A 19,038-nucleotide genomic window follows, 5' to 3' on the forward strand; every position below is an offset into this window, starting at 1 on the left:
ACAGGCTCAATGGGCATGTGGTCTGCTCCTGTTCATATTTTTTATGTTTTTATATTCTAAAACAGAGTAGGGACTAAGATACAGACCTGTTTGATCTCAAAACTGACAGACATGGAACCATAGAGCTGAATGGTGCCATGCTTTCGGGCTAGGAGACAGGTTGTAAGCAAGGTGAGCCGAACTCTTCGCTTCAATGATAGGAGTCATTTCTGCAAGGCTGATCTCAATCTTTGTTCTTGTTTCTTCCTTTGCCAAATGTGGTTACTGCAGCTTCGTAGATGATTTACTGCAGGGATCGCCATGCTTCGTCAGCATTATTTGGTGAGCCCGCAGGTGGAAGGGACTGTCCAAGACATTTGTCATCATCCCTCGTGCATGAAATGTTGACGTGTAACATGCCATTGTGTTTGGACTTGTGTATTTTCCATAGTTACACTTCTACCCTGCTACTGAGAAGCAAGTGATCAGTATCACAATCTACACTGTGATAGGTACAGGTGTGAAGAATGCTGAACAGATCTCATTTTCTGGTGATTTTCAGGCCAAGTTGGTGCCAGAGGCCAGATTTCAGATGGTGCCATTATACATTGTGCAGATGTTTGCCCTAGAAGAAGTTGTTAGAAACATAAAGTCCATGCTGTGCACAAAGTTCTGGTAGCTGCTGCCCATTTTTGTTTATCTTGCCAATACCAAGATATCTGAGGCAAGTTTAGCATGAAACTTTGATCCAACTCTTGCATTAAAATCCCCCAGGAGAAATAACTTTTCTCCATGTGATAGATGTTCGAGAACATCGTATAGACTGTCGCAGAAGTGATCTTCGTCTTTGGCAATGGCATACAGGTTGATGCATAAGCACAGACAATGGTGACTAAACCTCCATCTGATGATAGACAAAGATATACAAGGCCTTCAGAAGTTCTAACATGCATCTCAATTATCTGCTTCAATCTGTTGTTGACAGTAAAGCCCTATTCCTGCTCACTGTGGTCATCTGCACTTTTGTTGTGCCAGTAGAAAATTGAATTGGCTTCACTTATTGATCCAGTGTCGTCCAGTCTAGTGTCTTGGAGAGCATCAATGTCAGTGTTAAACTTATGTAGCTCACAGTTGATCAGTGCTGTCTTACGTATTTTGTCTGTTGACTGCAAGTCCTTATGCATGTCAGGCTACACAGTCCTGATGATCCAGCTTCCAAACTGGAGAATCTCCACCTTTCGTTTGTTGGTACCCATTTACCATCGGCCTGTCAGCATAGGATCTCTAATCCTCACAGTTTAAGGATGAAAGCAAACATTGGTGAGTCAGCACCTTATTGGCTGGAGGCTGTCCAGCTTGAGGCAGGCAGTGACTGACCAATAGAATGCAGTGATCCTTCCGATCACCGAAGGCAACCCTTTCCTTATGCCAATCAAGCTGGGCTTTATAACCCGTAGACAGCAACCTTCCATGTTGGTCCCCTCACTAGTAAGAGTAAGGATGAAGTGTCCTCATCATTTGTTTTTTATGGCTGCATAGCCTGGGCAGGATTTGGAGATGCAGACTTAGCCAGTATCTGCATCTTCCTCTTGACCTTGTAGACTGAATCCAGAGGAAGGATGGGAGCCCTAATGTCTGGAACCTGCTTAGTAGCAGGAGTTGCCAGAAAGTGATTGCTTAATGGAATCACCAGCCACCTATAGGACTCCATTGCAGTGCCTATGATTCTCCTGAGCCGGACCCACAATGCAGTGGGCACTATTTGACCCATAGCTGGGACCTGGTTGACAGATGCCAACGCATGAACACATGCCAATGGGCCTGTATATTGATACTATAATAGATAATAAAGAAATAGCTGAGTTGTTAAATTAATGCTTTGTATCCATTTTCATAGTTGAGGAAGAGGACAAAATAATAGAATTATGAAATCTAAAAATAAGTCAAGTCCAATTAGAAATTTAAGATGAGATTTTGAAAAATGGTATCAGAAAAAGTAAGCGCATTTGAGATAGACAAATCTCCTAGACCTGATAGCTTCCACCCTGGGATATTAAGAAAAATAGGTGAGAAAATTACAGTTTTGTTAATAAGAATTTTCCAAAGCACTCTAGATTGAGGAATTGTGTCCTTGGACTAAGCAACTGCTAATATCACTTCTTTTTTTAAGTAGGTAGGAAGGAGAAACCAGGAAACCACAGACCTGTCAGTTTAACGTCACTTTTGGGAAGTTACTGGAATTATCATCAGGGACACTGCCACTGTGCCCTCGGGCATGTATGAGCTGATCATTGGCATGGTTTTGTAACAGGTGGGTCATGCCTGACTAGTTGAATTTAGCAAATCTTAAGTGTATGGATTGGACATAACTTTGTTACGTAGATTGGTAACTGTATTCAATTTTGAGCACCATACCTCAGGAAAAATATGTTGGCCATGGAGTGCCAAATAGCACTGAATTACCAGCATGATACTGGGGCCGAAAGAATTAAGTTATGAGGACAGGTTGCATGAACATAGTTTTGTGTTCCCTTGTGTTTAGAAGTGACCTAATTGAGGTTTTTAAAATGTTAGAGATTCAATTGGCTACATACTGAGAAACTATGGTGGAAAAATCCTGAACAAGGGGACACTAGCTTAAAACTAAAGCTAGACTGTTTGGGAATGAAATCTGGAAGACATTTTTCACACATAGAGTACTGGAATCTAGAATTCTCTTCCCTCAAAATATTCTGGATATTGATCAACTGAGATTTTCAAGACTGAGATTAACAGATTTCTGTTAGGTTAGGATATAAAGGAATGTGACGCAGCTGCAGGTAAATGGAGTTGTGTAGATAAGCCAGGAGATAATTGAGGGGCTGTATGTCCGACTGCTATTCCAATAGCATAGGCAGAGTGATTGTTGTTACCCATTCCTGCATCAGAACACAATTGGTGCTGCCACCAGACCTCATCATTATACAAATTCCACGTCAAGCAAGTTCGTTCAAGGCCTTCAGGAATTTCCAGTCACAAAATTTGTGAATAATGAGTCATATGTCATTTAGAAGATTTAAGATGTTCCGTCACTTTGGTTTGTTCAGGTAATATGAGTCGATCAGTTCTCAGAGGGAACAAAGATCCTTCTGTGCTTTACAGGGCAAAGAAAGGTTCTCTTAGCTAAACAAAAAACAACAGAGCAATACTTAACTAGGCTTGATAAAGGGCCTGACTATTCAAAAATAATTTCTTTCTCCAATTAACAGTCCATTGTCTGGCTACATATTCAACTACATTGGTGCCAGCAGGGTTCTTGTTTCCAGCCCCATTTCAACTTATCTCCTTACTTCTCCAGCTACTTCTCCACTTTGAACATCTCCGCTGATACCTTCTCTTCTATCTTCAAGGTCTTTATTACTTACCACAAATGCCACCTATACCCATCATTACCTGCCTAAGTAGTCAAAACAACAAGAACATGCATTTATACACTTCCTTTAATGTAGAACAAATCACAAGGCATGAGAAAACAGGGTCAAAGAAGGTGAGATTAGGAAGTGTGACTAAAAGTTGGATCAGTGGTGTGGATTTGAAGGAGAAGAGATGATCAGACAGGCAAAGGGATTTAGAGAGGCCATTTCAGGGAATAAGCTGCAGAAAAAGGTGACATTAAGGAGGAACAATTTATGAGGAGTTGGAGGAATGGAGAATTATGGATAGGGATATGTGTTTAATGAGCAAAGAGAGAAGATAAGGAGATGGATAGGATGACTAGGTAGGTAGGATAAGACTCAGAAATGTTTAAAGGAAAAAAAGTGGAAGACTTGCATGTATATAGCATCTTTGATCACCTTGGGGCACCCTTTACAGCGAATTAAGTACTTTTTTTGAAGTGCTATAACGTAGAAAACATAGGAGCATACGAATTAGGAGCAAGAGTACGCCATTTGATAACATAATGGCTGACCTGATTGTGGCCTTGACTCCATTTTCCTGCCTGCCTCCATTTCCTTTGAATATTTTTAAGACAGAGTTGGATAGATTCTTGACTAACAGGAGAGTCAATGACCCTGCCTCCACTACTCTAAAAGGAATGGAATTCACTGAAGGAGGACCACCCAGAATTGACCTAAGCTCCAGAAACAACAATGGAAAACTCAGCCCTGGCCACCCTGCAAAGTCTTCCTTACTAACGTCTTAGGGGCTAGTGCCAAAATTGAGAGAGCTGCCTCATAAACTAGTCGAGCAACAACCTGACATAGTTATACTCACAGACCTTACAGACAATGTTCCACGCGCCACCACCAGCATCACTGGGTATGTCCTGTCCTCCCGGCAGGACAGACCCAGCAGGTGGCAACACAGTGCTATGCAGTCGAGAGGGAGTTGCCCTGGGAGTTCTCAACATCGACTCCGGGCCCCATGAAGTCTCATGGCATCAGGTCAAACATGGGCAAGGAAACCTCCTGCTGATTACCACATACCACCCACCCCCCCCCTGCCCCTCAGCTGATGAATCAGCCCTCTTCCATGTTGAACACCACTTGGAAGAAGCACTGACAGTGGCAAGGGCGCAGAATGCACCCTGGGTGGGGGACTTCAATGTCCATCACCAAGAGTGGCTCAGTAGCACCACTACTAACCGAGCTGGCTGAGTCCTGAAGGGCATAGCTGTTAGACTTTGCAACAGATGGTGAGTGAACCAACAAGAAGGAAAAACGTACTTGACGTCATCCTCTCCAACCTGCCTGCTGCAGATGCATCTGTCCATGACAGTATCGGTAGGAGTGACCACCGCATGTGGAGACGAAGTCCCTTCTTCACATTGAGGATACCCTCCATCGTGTTGTATGGCACTACCACCATAGGATAGTTTTAGAACAGATCTAGCAATTCGACTGGGCAACCATGAGGTGCTGCAGGCCATCAGCAGCAGCGGAATTGTATACACCACAATCTGTAACCTCATGGCCCAGCATATCCACCACTCTACCATTACCACCAAGCCAGGGCATCAACGCTGGTTCAACGAAGAGTGCAGGAGGGCATGCCAGGAGCAGCACCAGGCATACCTAAAAATGAGGTGTCAACCTGGTGAAGCTACAACACAGGACTACTTACATGCCAAATAGTATAATCAGCAAGTGATAGACAGAACTAAGTGATTCCACAACCAACTGATCAGATCGAAGCTCTGCAGTTCTGCCACATTGAGTGGATGATCCATCTTGGCCTTCTCCTGAGGTTCCCTGCATCACAGATACCTGTCTTCAGTCAATTTGATTCACTCCATGTGATGTCAAGAAATGGCTGAAGGAACTGGATACTGCCAAGGCTTGGGCTCTGACAACATTTCAACAATAGTACTGAGAACTTGTGCTCCAGATCTTGCTGTGCCCCTAGCCAAGCTGTTCCAGTGCAGCTACAACACTGACGTCTAACCAGCAATGCAGAAAATTGCCCAGTTATGTCCTGTCCACAAAAAGCAGGGCAAATCCAACCTGGCCAATTATCGCCCCATCAGTCTTCTCTCCATCGTCACTAAAGCGATGAAAGGGGTCATCAACAATGCTATCAAACAGCACTTGCTTAGCAATAACCTATTCACTGATGCTCAGTTTGGGTTCTGCCAGGGCTACTCAGCTCCTGACCTCATAACAGCCTTGGTTCAAACCATGGATAAAGGAGCTGAACCCTGGAATGTCCCAAAGCACTTTTCAGCCAATGATCACTGTTGTAGGAAACGCAGCAGTCAGACTGCACGCAGCCATGTTCCACGAACAGCAATGTGACAATGGCCAGAAAAACTTTGTTTAGTGATAGGGTTGTGACAGGGCCCCCGTGATGATGGCTTCAATCATCCCAATGTTTAAACAAGGCCTTCCCTTTCCTGAGGTGTCAATCACTGGTGAGTGTTAAGACATCTCAGGTATTTCCAACTACTTCCTTTTTCTCTCTTTGCTGTTCACATCCCTTTGCCTATCCCCAGCCCATCCATCAGTGCCCTGTGCCCCTGGAAATGAACGAATACGTATTCCAGCGTATTTTTCACAACTTCACCTCCTCCCCTGGCTTTCTACATACCATAATGCTACTGCTCTATCAACCTAATTAATAACTCCCTTGGGTCTGCTCTCCATACTTTCATGCTCTAGCCCCCACAAGAACTCTCATAGATTTTCAGTTCCAGCATTCTCCCTGATATCTTGGTTAAGGACAAGACTATGTGTTTCCCAGTTAAAAATCCAGAAGAAAAATGTTTAACAAGCTCCTATTCCAGCATCACTCCAAGGCTACCATTCTAGATAGCAGATAAGTAAAATATTTGCAACACAAGCAAGCTTTACCAGATTTTTGATTGGTCTCCTTGGAGGACAAAACACACTGAACAGTCTGGACTGTGCAATTTGTTCCTGTCATTGTCAGTCAGGCTACAGTTCATACAAAACACAGTGCTAACACTACTGCTTTCAGACAGCATACAGTGTTCACATTTCCAGGTTAGGGGAACACCCAGTGCTTTACACTGCTGACCTCAGATAGGTTGGGGTGAGGCCATAGAGGGACTTGAACATGAAAAATGAGAATTTTAAATCAAGCTGCTGGTGGATCATGAGCCAATGTACATCAGTCAGTACAGGCGTGATGGGTGAACGGGACCTTCTAAAAATTAGGTCAAAAGCCTTGGCGAGTCGCTGCAGTGTTAGTGCCCACTACAATAAAGTGCACCAGCAATGGAGGAAGTGAATATTTAAGGTGGATAGGATGCTGATCAAGCATGGTGCTTTGTTATCTTATGAGGACAGGTTGGGCTTGCATCCATTGGGGCTTAGAAGAATGAGACGTGGTCTTATTGAAACATATAAGATCCTGAGGGGACTTGACAGGGTGGATGCTGAGAGGATGTTTCCCCACATGAACTGCGGAAGTTCAAGAAGGCAGCTCACCACCACCTTCTCAAGGGCAACTAGGGATGGGCAATAAGTGCTGGCCCAGCCAGCGAAGCCCACATCCCGTGAATGATTAATAAAAAAAGATGGTTGGTTGGTTGGTAATTTAAATATTTTAATGAGGCTGGCAGCCTCTTATTTAAAATAAGAACAGGAAATGCTGGAAAAACTCAACAGATCTGGCAGCATCTGTGGAGAGAGAAACAGTTAACATTTCGAGTGGTTGCCATCGTCTTGCCCCAACTCTGTAAAATCCTGAAGTGGATGGATTGGGGATTTGGATTCATTGTTTCAAATTTTTATATCTGACTTAAACCCAATCCACCCATTTTTGTGTGCTAAAGTTCAGCCTTAAATGCTTTAAGTCAGGAGGTGGTTGATGATGTAGGTGGGTGTTTGACAGACCAAAAGGTATCTGGGTGGGTCAGAAGGAGGCTGATTGTAATAGGGGAGGTTGCCTGAAGGTCCCATGTGGTCAAGGGCAGTTTTGGCTTCATTTGCCTGGCTCCCTTCATCTTAAAGTTTTCAGACAGTACTCAGCCCTACCTCCCCACCTACCTCCCCACTCAAAAAATCTGCTGGACTCTTGCCTCCCCAGTGCACTGTGTTACCCCCCCCAAATCAGCCCCAATTCTCCAAGACCCAGGACTTAATTCTCCAATCTCCAATGTTCCAAATCCTGGTGGGACCTGTTGCATTGCATCCAGAATCTCTCTAGTGTTCCTGGATCTTCGAGGGGAGGCCTTTGCAGTAACCTAATACCCCTGTAAAATACTGATTGACACTGAAAGCTTAACCCAGTACTGCAAGATCTTTGCTATCTTCCTATTGCCTCGAACACAAAATCAGGGTTCCTGATAACACTACTTGGCTTAACATCCACAATTCTGATAAAATTTCTAATTCACTGAGTAATAACATCGGACACCAGTTAGTTATATTCTAAAAGTTTTATGTATGCGTGCATTTTCTGTTTGTTACATTTCACCATTGCATACTTTTCTAATGCAGATCTGTGTTGTGCAATATATATCCTGATTGGAAGACACTGAAGACACAATCACAGCCTTGCTTTATAACTTGCTCTACTCTGCAGCTTTTTCTTTTTGATTGTGTCTACAGTTGGTTGTTTAAAACGCTTAAATGTTCCTTATTTTTCTTATTTGAAATTGAAGTCACTTTTTTGTCTTTAGACTTTAAAGATTTAAGCATTTGCTTTCAAAAAACGGACATTGTTCACTTTTCCTTCCAGAAGGAATGAGCCATTTAAGAGATAATTAATGATGTCTTGGGTGCAACCATCAAAGCTTCAAATGCTTTCAGTTGGTTCGGAACCAAGGTAAAAGGTCATGGTAAGTCCATTATTTCTCTCTCCTTGTTTTTTGATATAATTTGTATAAAAGGCAAGCTTTTGGTTAAGTGCTTTATGGAAGACTGTGAACATAGCTAATGGTTCCAATACTCCTTTTAGTTTTGTATTACAAAACACGTTCAGACGATATCGGGCAGAATTTTACAGACCTCACCAGCGGGCTTGCAGGTGCAGGGCGTGCAAATTCCCTGGGTGGCCTTGCTGCCGCCTTCCTGCACGCCCCTGACCTGTATGCAATTTTACAGGTGATGGGCGAGGCCTAGGGTAGCCTGCCTTCCTTGCCCCAATTGAGGTCCTTAATTGGCCAATTATTGGTCATTTAAAGGTCACTTCTAACCCATCATAAATTTTGATACTGGCGTATGGAGTTCAGGGACAAGGGGACGCCTGGCAAGTCATCCTGCTTGGGCCTCGGGCAGTGGGACGGGTGGGGCAGGTGGGAGGCCTACAAGGTTTATCCCCTATAGGTGTATGTCCACCCGCCCCATCCCCATCCTCCCCATTAAGATATCACCTCCCCGAGCCCCCTGGCCGGGCCTCACCTCCCCTCCTCACTATGAGAACACCCCCCTGCACTTGCCTGGTCCTGGACTTCAGAACCTAGATCCTGGGGACTGCTTGTAGTCCCAGTCCTGGCTACTGCTGCTGCTGGCGCTGCTGGGACTTGCTGGCATCTCTCTGAGGCGGCACTTCTGCCCAAGTGAGGGGTAGAAGTCTCACCTCCAGCCAATTAACATTCATGTTTAAGGTGTGGATCATGATCAGATCTCTGATATTTTATAGTACACCAATTAGTATTCTGAAACTCCCTAAGGGAATAAAATACTCCTAAAGGTTTGCAAATACATATAGAATTTTTTTTGCCTTATAATCCAAGAACAATTCAAAGCGGGAATCTCAATTCATTACAATTTTTAATAATTTGTTGAAGAGAAGATAAATCTTTAGGAATCACCTCCACTCCACAACCAATCAAACTTTGAAACTATCAAGGAAAAATCTTTCTAATAGTATAATTCCTACTACCAGCATATAAAAGACATTAAGTCTATGACTCATGACTGCTTCCCCCAAACTCATTTGTCACCTCTGGGCCTTTAAATAGTAGAGATCTCATGGAGCCATGCATGAGCTTCATATTAATCTGTTTCTGTACAAAGCATTGCATAATGAGTAATTATCTAAACTCGGATTGAATCTGGACCTACATGTATCCTGTATCCACTGGACTTTAGAAGAATGAGAGGTGATCTTATTGAAACATATAGGGTCCTGAGGGGGCTTGACAGAGTGGATTCTAAAAGGATGTTTCCCCTTTTGGGAGAGACCAGAACTAGGGGACACAGTTTAAAAATAAGGGTCTTTCATTGAAGACAGAGATGAGGATCATGAGTCTTTGGAACTCTCTTTCCCCAGAGAGTGGTAGAGGCACGGTTATTGAATATTTTTAAGGCAGAGGTAGATGCACTTTGATTCCCTTGTTAGTCAAGAAGTTATCAGGGGTAGGCAGGATAGTGGCGTTGAGGCCACAATCAGACATCCATGATCTTTTGAATGGCAGAGCTGGCTCTAAGGGTCACTTGGCCAACTGCTGCTCCTAATTCGTATTTTTGCTGCCTCCTTTTTTGAGTTTTGTTGGGAATAGCTAGTAGGTCTAAAGGCATCTGTGGAGAGAGAAACAAAGTTAAGGTTTCAGATTGAAGACCTTTCATCAGAATGTCTAACGATGGGTCATCGACCTGAAACTGGAACTCTGTTTCTCTTTTTAGAGATTCTCCTAGCCCTGCTGTGTACTTCGAGCGTTTACTGTTTTTATCTCAGACTGCTAGCATCTGCGGTATTTTGCTTTTGTATTTGAGTTTTGGTAGTTGGTGAACTCTGGGTGCCCCACTATAGGAGCCACTGGTTGGATAGGTTATGCATAACCTAGGTGCAGTGAACCTTGGGTTCAGTTTTTTTGTTTTCATTATTAATCCCTGCGGTCTTTATACATCCTTCTGTACCTATCTTTTTAATGCAGGGATCACAACAACTTCTTCACTTTTGCATTTAGCTGTGTTGATCAATCTGTTTTTAATGTCATAAATCAAACTTGAGTGCAGTCGTGGCATTGAACAGGCTTTTTTTTTAAACAATTCATTGATAGATACAAATGAAAATGGCCTAAATTACTTTTAAAATACATTTTGACCTATGGTAACCTGGAAGGTTTTGGAGCTGGTATAATTATTTCAAAGAAAAATATTCAATAATGGCCCTTCACTGAGAAATAATGCAATGCATATGATTAACAAATATGCACAACAAAGAAATTAAGTCCAGGAAATTGACCGTTTATTCTTTCTCCTGGCTAATAAAACATAAAAAAATATAAATTTCAAACAACACAAAAGCGCAATAGTGTGGATGCTGGAAATCTGAAATAAAAACAGAAAATGCTAGAAATACTCAGCAGGTCTGGCAGCATCTATGGAGAGAGAAACAGAGGTAACGTTTTAGGTCTGTCACAGCCCTAAAGTGTTAACACTGTTTTTCTCTCTCAGCAAATGCTGCAAGGAAATTTCAAACATCACTTACAACTGAAATTTTTGGAGAAAGCTGCAAGAAGCATGCTTCGTTTTATTTTCTAGCATTGGAATTTTTATTTGCGAGTCAGAATATGCTTGTCTTCTGAAATGTACGGTGAAGTAAAATCCAATATTCCAATTCGGATTATGTTGCACAATAAGTTAAATTGTTATCCATTTGGGGATCTGCAATTTCTGTAAAATAATTTTAATTAGAAAAGGAACACAATTACAACATAGCTCATCTGCGTATTTGATTTTAAAAAAAGACTTGTGTTTATAAACTATTCTCATGACCATCCAATGCCTTACACACGAACGTCTGCTACTAACTTTAAACTTAACTCAATATCCATTACTCCCTCTCCCCACTTGCTCACCCAAGCGCATGTTGTGTTAGGTCAGAGCCCTTTCATCATCAATCAATTTTTATCTTTCCCTCCATAACTATCCTTCAAAGAGGCTCTAATTGCTTCCAAATTTCAACTTTTCTTTTGAGGAAAAGTCAAATTATAACGAAGAAAGAAACTGCCAGTTTATTCGCCTCTCTCTTCTTCTGTCCTCTCTCTCTGTCCTCCTCCTGTCCCCCTTTTGTCTTTTTACCCTTCACTTTTCGCATGAACCATGTGTGATTCACCTGCAGTATTTATCTTCTGGAATGACCTTTTCCTTGAAAACACAACGAAAAATCAAGCAAGTAGGTCACAAATTTTTGTTGTTAGAAGTATAAAATAATTTATATATTTTGCAAAAGGCTTGGTTTCAGTTAACTTAAGATGTACAATATTTTGGGAAGATGCAGCAACATGAAATGGTGTCACCCCTGCTTGGAAACTTGGCACCTCTAGACAACAGTCACAATAGGTAGGAAAGTAAGTTGCGAAGAGGACCTAAGGGAGCTACAAATAGATAGGTTAAGTGCGTGGGCAAAGATCTGGCAAATGGAGTATAATGTGGACAAATGTGAAATTGTCCATTTTGGCAAGAAGAATAAAAAAGAAATGGTTATGTAAATGGTGAGAGGTTACAGAGAGATCTGGTTGTCTAGTGCATGAATCGCTATAGATAAGTATGCAGGTACAGCAAGTAATTAGGAAAGTTAATTGAACGTTATCATTTATTGTGAAGGGAATTGATTACAAAAGTAGGGAGGTTATGCTTCAGTTATACAGGGCACTGGTGAGACCACATCTAGAGTATTGTGTACAGTATTGGTTTCCTTTATTTAAGGAAGGATGTATGCATTAGAGGCAGCTCAGGGAAGGTTTACTAGACTAATACCAGGAATGGGCGGGTTGTCTTATGAGAAAAGGTTGAACCTGTTATGCTTGTATCGACTGGAGTTTAGAAGAGTAAGAGGCGACTTGATTGATTTGCCATGATCTTATTAAATGGCAGACAGGCTCAAGGGGCCGAGTGACCTGCTCCTGCTCCTAATCCGTATGTTCGTAGTAATGCTGTTGGGAGGAAATACAGAAAGTCAAGCAGTTATTTTCATAGCAAGGAATAGATAATGGCTTTGTGTCATTCTTGTGCACTTCCAAGCAACAGGTTACATTGAAGTTGATTAAATCCAGTTAGTTGCAGATAATAAATGGCATGGAGAAACTAAGAATTGGTAACTTTGTTAACATATAAAAAGGAAAAATAAAGTAATTATTTTCAGCATTTCACCTCTCTATATGTATTGTAGCATTTGCCATTTGGAAGAGAATTTGGTAGCATGGTGAAAACTTACATCCAGTAAGCGGATTACTTCAATGGGATAAATATTAATCTTTGACCTTAACAAAGATGCATACCCAAAACCGAGATAAGATACAGATTTTGGATTGTAGAGAGCAAGAGTCTGTTTACAGGATCCACTGTTGGTTGAGAGAAAAGATGATATTAATAAAAGATACAAAATCATAAAACTAACTTGGATGCAAAATTGCCTGATTTTAGGTAGCTGGTGTGTATTTAGGCTCCTGGAGGGACCTGAAACTACAGTCATCAAAGCATAGCCATTTTATTTTACAAACTGATTACCAAGTATTTACAGGCGATTTGGCCCAACGTTGATGCTCCACACAAGTTTCCGCCTACCCCTCTTCACCTAGCCCCATTAACATACCTTTCTGTAACTTTCCTCCTTACTTGCTTACCTATTTTGCCCTTGAATGCATCTGTGCTGTTCTCTCAACTACTTCCTATGATAATGAATTCCACATCTTAACCACTTTTGGGATAAAGAAGTATCACCTGAATTCTCGATTGGATTAATTAGTAGCAATCTTATATTATGGTCCTGGTCTTTGCCGCAAGTGAAAACATTTCACGTCTACTCTAACAAATCCTTTCATAACCTTGAAGACCTCTGTCAGGTGACCCTGTAGGCTCAGTCTTCTCTTCATCCTTGGTCTTTTTTCTAGACAGAAGGACCCCAGCCTAATCACTCTTTCCTGATAACCCTTTAGTTCTGGTAACATTCAAAGAAATCATTCAAACTTGCAAATTATCTACATCATTGCATCACCTTTTGGGATACAAATAATGCAGTACCATGTAGCAACCATCCAGAAAAACAATTTGGCTCTTGTATGCAGCATGTGAAGTTGAAATTTGGATAATCAAATTAATTTGTGAAATTTGGATAGCTTGAGCCCTGGAGAAAATTTGACAATCCATAAGGAATTTGCATAGAAGGTTTACTAGTCCTGTTGGGGAGGGTTTGAACTAATTTAGAAGGGGGAGGGAAATCAGAAAAATAACAGAAGGGAGCAGCGGTGAGGTTGGAGGAGAGAGAGAGATATAAACAGCAGTAAAATCAGAAATATCCCAAAAACTGAAGGGAGCAGATTGAGCAAAATAACAAAAGTGATAATGGGAGGTACTATATGTGAATCAATGTCTGCAGTGTAACTGATAAGAGCTGCAGGCACAAATTGTTCCCCGGGATTCTGACATATTTGCATTGACAGGGTCATGGCTCAAACAATGCCAGGAACTGGTTCTTCATATTCCTGATTACCAAGTATTTAGGAATAATAGAGAAGGAAAAAGAAGGGGATGCGGCAGTACTGATTAAAGATCTAAATAAGGACATAGGAGCAGTTCAGCCTCTTGAGCCTGCCCCGCCATTCAATACGATCATGGCTGATCTAATTTCGGCCTCAACTCCAATTTCCTGCCCTCTCCCCATAACCTTTCAACCCGTTACTAATTAAAAATCTGTCCATCTCCTTAAATTTATTCAGCATCCCGGTATTCACTGCACTCTGAGGTAGCGAATGCCACAGATTCACGACCCTTTGAGAAAAGTAATTCCTCCTCATCTCTGATTTAAATCTACCATCCCTTAGCCTGAAACTATGGCCTCTCGTTCTAGAATGCCCTACAAGGGGAAACATCCGCTCCACGTCTACTTTGTCTATCCACTTTAGCATCTTATATACCTCAATTAGATCTCCTCTGATCCTTCTAAACTCCAGCAAGTATAGGCCTAAACTGCTCAATCTCTCCTCATAAGATAAGTCCCGCATCTCTGGAATCAATCTAGTGAACCTCCTCTGAACCGCCTCCAATGCAACTACATCCTTCCTCAAGTAAGGGGACCAAAACTGTGCACAGTACTCCAGGTGCGCTCTCACCAATGCCTTGTACAGTTGCAACAACACTTCCCTATTTTTATACTCTATTCCTTTAGCAGTAAATGCCAAAATTCCATTTGCCTTCCTTATTACCTGCTGTATCTGCATACTAGCTTTTAGCGATTCATGCACGAGGACACCCAGGTCCCTCTGCACTGAAGCATTCTGAAGTTTCTCTCCATTTAAATAATAAGTCACCTTTTTATTCTTCTGACCAAAATGGATAACCTCACACTTATCCACGCTAAACTTCATCTGCCAAAATTTGGCACATTCACCTAACCTATCCATATCCATTTGTAAATTTCTTATTTCTTCATTGCAACTTACTTTCCCACCTATTTTGGTGTCATCTGCAAATTTAGCTATAGTACCATCTATCCCTGAATCCAAGTCATTAATATAGATTGTAAATAGTTGGGGCCCAAGAACCGAACCCTGTGGCACCCCCTAGTTACAGCTTGCCATCTAGAAAAAGACCATTTATCCCGACACTCTGCTTTCTGTTGGTTAGCCAATCCTCTGTCCAAGCTAATATATTACCCCAACTCCATGTGATCCTATCTTGTGTATTAATCTTTTGTGCGGCACCTTGTGAAAGGCCTTCTGGAAGTCCAGGTATACTACATCTACAGGATCCCCATTATCCACTTTGCTTGTCACATCTTCAAAGAACTCTAGCAGATTAGTCAAACACGATTTACTCTTCATAAAACCATGCTGACTCTGATGGATTGCACTTTGACTTTCCAAATGCCCCATTACTACTTCCTTAATAATGGATTCCAACAATTTCCCAACGACAGTCGTTAAACTAACTGGTCTATAGTTTCCTACTTTCTGCACACTGCGCGCCCCCCCCCCCCCCCCCCCCCCCCCCCCCCCACCTTTTTGAATAAGGGCATTATATTAGCATTTTTCCAATCCACTGGAACCTTTCCAGAATCCAGGGAATTTTGGAATATTATAGCCAATGCACCAACTATCTCTGCTGCCACTTCCTTTAAGACCCTGGGATGTAGGCCATCAGGTCCTGGGGACTTGTCACCCTTTAATCCCAATAGTTTGCTCAGAACTTTTTCTCTAGTGATGGTGATTGTTCTAAGTTCCTCCTTCTCTATACCCTCTGCACTACCTGTTACTATTGGGGTGGTATTAGTATCCTCCACCGTGAAAACTGAGGCAAAATGTTGATTAAGCGTCTCTGCCATTTCTGCGTTCCCTACTATTAACTCCCCAGTCTCATCCTCCAAGGGACCAACATTCACTTTAGCTACTCTCTTTCCTTTTATATACTTGTAAAAGCTTTTGCTATCAGTTTTTACATTTTGCGCTAGTTTTCTTTCATAATTTACCGTTGCTCTTTTTATTATTTTTTTAGTAACCCTTTGTTGATCTTTAAAAGTTTCCCAACCTTCCAGTCTGCCACTGACCTTTGCAATTTGGTATGTCTTAGCTTTTGCCTTTGTTATCTTTAACTTCCTTGCTTAGCCATGGATGCTTTTCCCCCTCATACCATCTTTCTTCCTCTTTGGAATATATTTTACTTGGGAGGAATTGAATATCTCCTTAAATATCTGCCACTGTTCATCAACTGTCCTACTTTGTAGTCTTCCTGCCCAGTCCATTAGGGCTAAATCTGCCACCATGCCTAACCAAGTTACCATTTGTTTAACTCTAGAACACTAGTGTGGGACTCAAATTTCTCGCTCTCAAACTGAACTTGAAATTGTAGCATGCTGTGATCACTCTTCCCTAGAGGATCCTTTACTGTGAGATCATTAATTAATCTCAACTCATTACACAAAACCAAATCCAGAATAGCCTGCTCCCTGGTTGGTTCCACAACATATTGCCCCAAGAAACAATCTCAAATACATTCTATGAACTCTCCCTCGAGGCTACCCTTGCCAATTTAATTAGTCCAGTCTATATGCATATTAAAATCTCCCATGATTATTGCCGTGCCTTTCTTACATGCTCCCAGTATTTCCTGGTTTATACTGTGCCCTACTGCTGAACTACTGTTTGGGGGCCTATAGATTACTCCTACCAGGGACTTCTTTCCCTTGCTATTTCTTATTTCTACCCAGATTGACTCTACATCTTGCTCTCCAGTGCCTATATCATTCCTCACTATAGCACTGATCTCTTCCTTTATTAACAAAGCTACACCACCCCCTTTTCCTTCCTGCCTATCCTTCTGAAACACTGAGTACCCTTGGAATATTCAACTCTCAAACCTGTTCTCCCTATAACCATGTCTCAGTAATCGCCACCAAATCATACCTATTTATCTCCATTTGCACTGTTAACTCAATAGTTTTATTCCAAATGCTACACGCATTCAGATACGAAGCCTTTAAGTTTGCCCTATTGTCAATTTTCCCTACTCTTATACGATTCTTTGGTGCAACGTGGTGTTCACACACTCTGTCCCTTCCTTTCACTTTTTGGTAACAATCAGCCTCGTCACTAACCTGCACTCTTACCCTCTCCTTAAACTTTGATTTTTTATATTTCCATGCAACTGAACCTTCCCCCCCACTATTTAGTTTAAAGCCCTATCTACAACCCTGATTATGCGATTTGCCAGGACACTGGCCCCAGCATGATTCAAGTGGAGCTCATCCGAATGGAATAGCTCCCTCTTTCCCCGGTACTAGTGCCAATGCCCCATGAATTCAAACCCATTTCTCCCACACCAATCTTTGAGCCATGCATTTATCTCTTTAATCTTATTGACCCTGTGCCAATTAGCTTGTGGCTCAGGTAGTAATCTGGAGATTATTACCTTTTGGTTCTGTTTTTTAATTTAGCCCCTAGCTGCTCGTATTCCCTCAGCAGAACCTCTTTCCTCGTTCTATCTATATCATTGGTACCTACATGGACCATGACAACTGGATCTTTCCCTCCCACTCTTAGTTCCTCTGCAGCCCAGATGAGATATCCTTAACCCTGACACCAGGTAGGCAACATAGCCTTCAGGACTCTCGATCCTGGCTACAGAGAACAGTATCTATTCCCCTAATTACGCTATCCTCGATTACAACTACATTTCTCTTTTCTCCCCCGACTTGAATGACTCCCTGTACCACGGTGCTATGGTCAGTTTGCTCATCCTCCCTACAGTCCCTGCTCTCGTCCACACAGGGAGCAAGAATCTCAAACCTGTTGAATAAGGGCAAGGGCTGAGGCTCCTGCAGTGCTACTTCCTGGATCCCTCTACCTGCCTCACTCATAGTCATACCTTCCTGTCCCTCACCACTGGCCGAATTTAAGGTAGTTAATCTAAGGGATGTGACTGTCTCCTAAAACACAACGTCCAAGTAACTCTCCCCCTCCCTGATGTGTCACAGTGTCCAAAGCTCAGGTTCCAGCTCATCAACTCTGAGCCGGAGTTCCTCTAGCAACCAACATTTGCCACAGGTGTGGTCACTAGGAACCACAATGAGGTCCACCAGCTCCCACATCATGCAGTTACAACACATCACCTGGCCCTGCATTTCTATTTTATTTAATTAGTTTTTCAATTTGTTTTTAAATTTCCTACTGGTCTTTAGTTTATCAATCTGTAAAATATTTCTCCTATTTACCTTTAATCTGAAAGCAAGTTAGAATAGAGATTCAAAATACACTTTTTAAAATCAACTGGAACTTGCTCTCTCTGCTGTGTTGAAGCTGAAGTGTTAGGCCTCCGACCCTGGGCCCCAGTAGTCACCTTTAATCTGAAATCAACTTAGAATAGGTAGTTCAAACTATCAGTTACTTACCAGCCAATGAACTTACGGTTTTCCTGTGATATCACTCTTTGTTTTTTTTCACTCGGCGACGGTGACTGCAGAGGACACTCTTCCCAGACTCGAAAGGATATATTGTTTTAGAACTGAATCTGCCTTGAGTGAAGGAACACAATGGTAGTTGTTACGTTACTGGGAGTTGTATATAGAGCTCCAAACAGCAAGAAGGCAATAGATGAGCAAATTTTGTTGACAAATTTCAATAGCATATTTAAAAAAAAAAGAATAGTAACATTAAGAGACCTTAATTACCCTAATATAGACTGGGTAAGGTGCAGTACTAAGAGTTGGGAAAGAATTTCTGATATGTGTGGAGAACTTTCTTGATCAATGGGCTCCATTTGGCCGGCTTGCCCCGCTTTAAATTTTTGACCAACGGGGGCTTAATTATTATGAGGTGAGACTTCTACCCCTTTCTAGGAGGATTGACTGCCTCAAAATGCTGCCAGCCAAATAGAGGCTACTGCCGTTAATGCTGCTGGACCAGGGAGGAAGCATTCAGCAATGGATCTGCCACTCCAACTAAATCTAGGATCTTGGGCTGGCAGATGCCAGCAAGGGGGCTGGGCAGGGCAGGAAGGGAAAGGCAGATGCATGAAGGGAGAACTTTTGGGGTGGGCCTTCAATTGACACCAGGAACCCGGAAAAAAGGCACCCACCCCCGACTTCAACTGTCCAACAGCCTGCAGGGCCAAGCCTGCCAGGCTACACATTGGGCTTAGGTCTCTCCCGCTGCCTGTTAATTCTGAGTATCTG

At 42.2% G+C, this 19,038-nt stretch overlaps 1 protein-coding gene across 14 annotated transcripts in view; it reads left to right on the top strand.

Moving 5' to 3' along the window:
- invs (inversin) overlaps positions 1 to 19,038 on the top strand; it is a 400,143-nt gene that overhangs the window by 8,809 nt on the left and 372,296 nt on the right. For 6 of the 14 annotated variants that reach the window (XM_078538689.1, XM_078538701.1, XM_078538705.1 and 3 more), the window contains one exon: positions 8,164 to 8,263. The exons of 1 other annotated variant lie outside the window; for it this stretch is intronic. In XM_078538689.1, coding sequence (XP_078394815.1) covers positions 8,261 to 8,263 — 3 coding nt within the window. In that variant the 5' untranslated portion in view covers positions 8,164 to 8,260. Of the gene's footprint in view, positions 1 to 65; positions 172 to 2,152; positions 2,291 to 8,163; positions 8,264 to 19,038 lie in introns of all 14 variants that reach the window. 7 more of the 14 variants (XM_078538694.1, XM_078538693.1, XM_078538690.1 and 4 more) reach the window with 5 other exon arrangements.

Source organism: Cetorhinus maximus, chromosome 3, assembly GCF_964194155.1.
Source record: "Cetorhinus maximus chromosome 3, sCetMax3.hap1.1, whole genome shotgun sequence".
Taxonomy (NCBI): domain Eukaryota; kingdom Metazoa; phylum Chordata; class Chondrichthyes; order Lamniformes; family Cetorhinidae; genus Cetorhinus; species Cetorhinus maximus.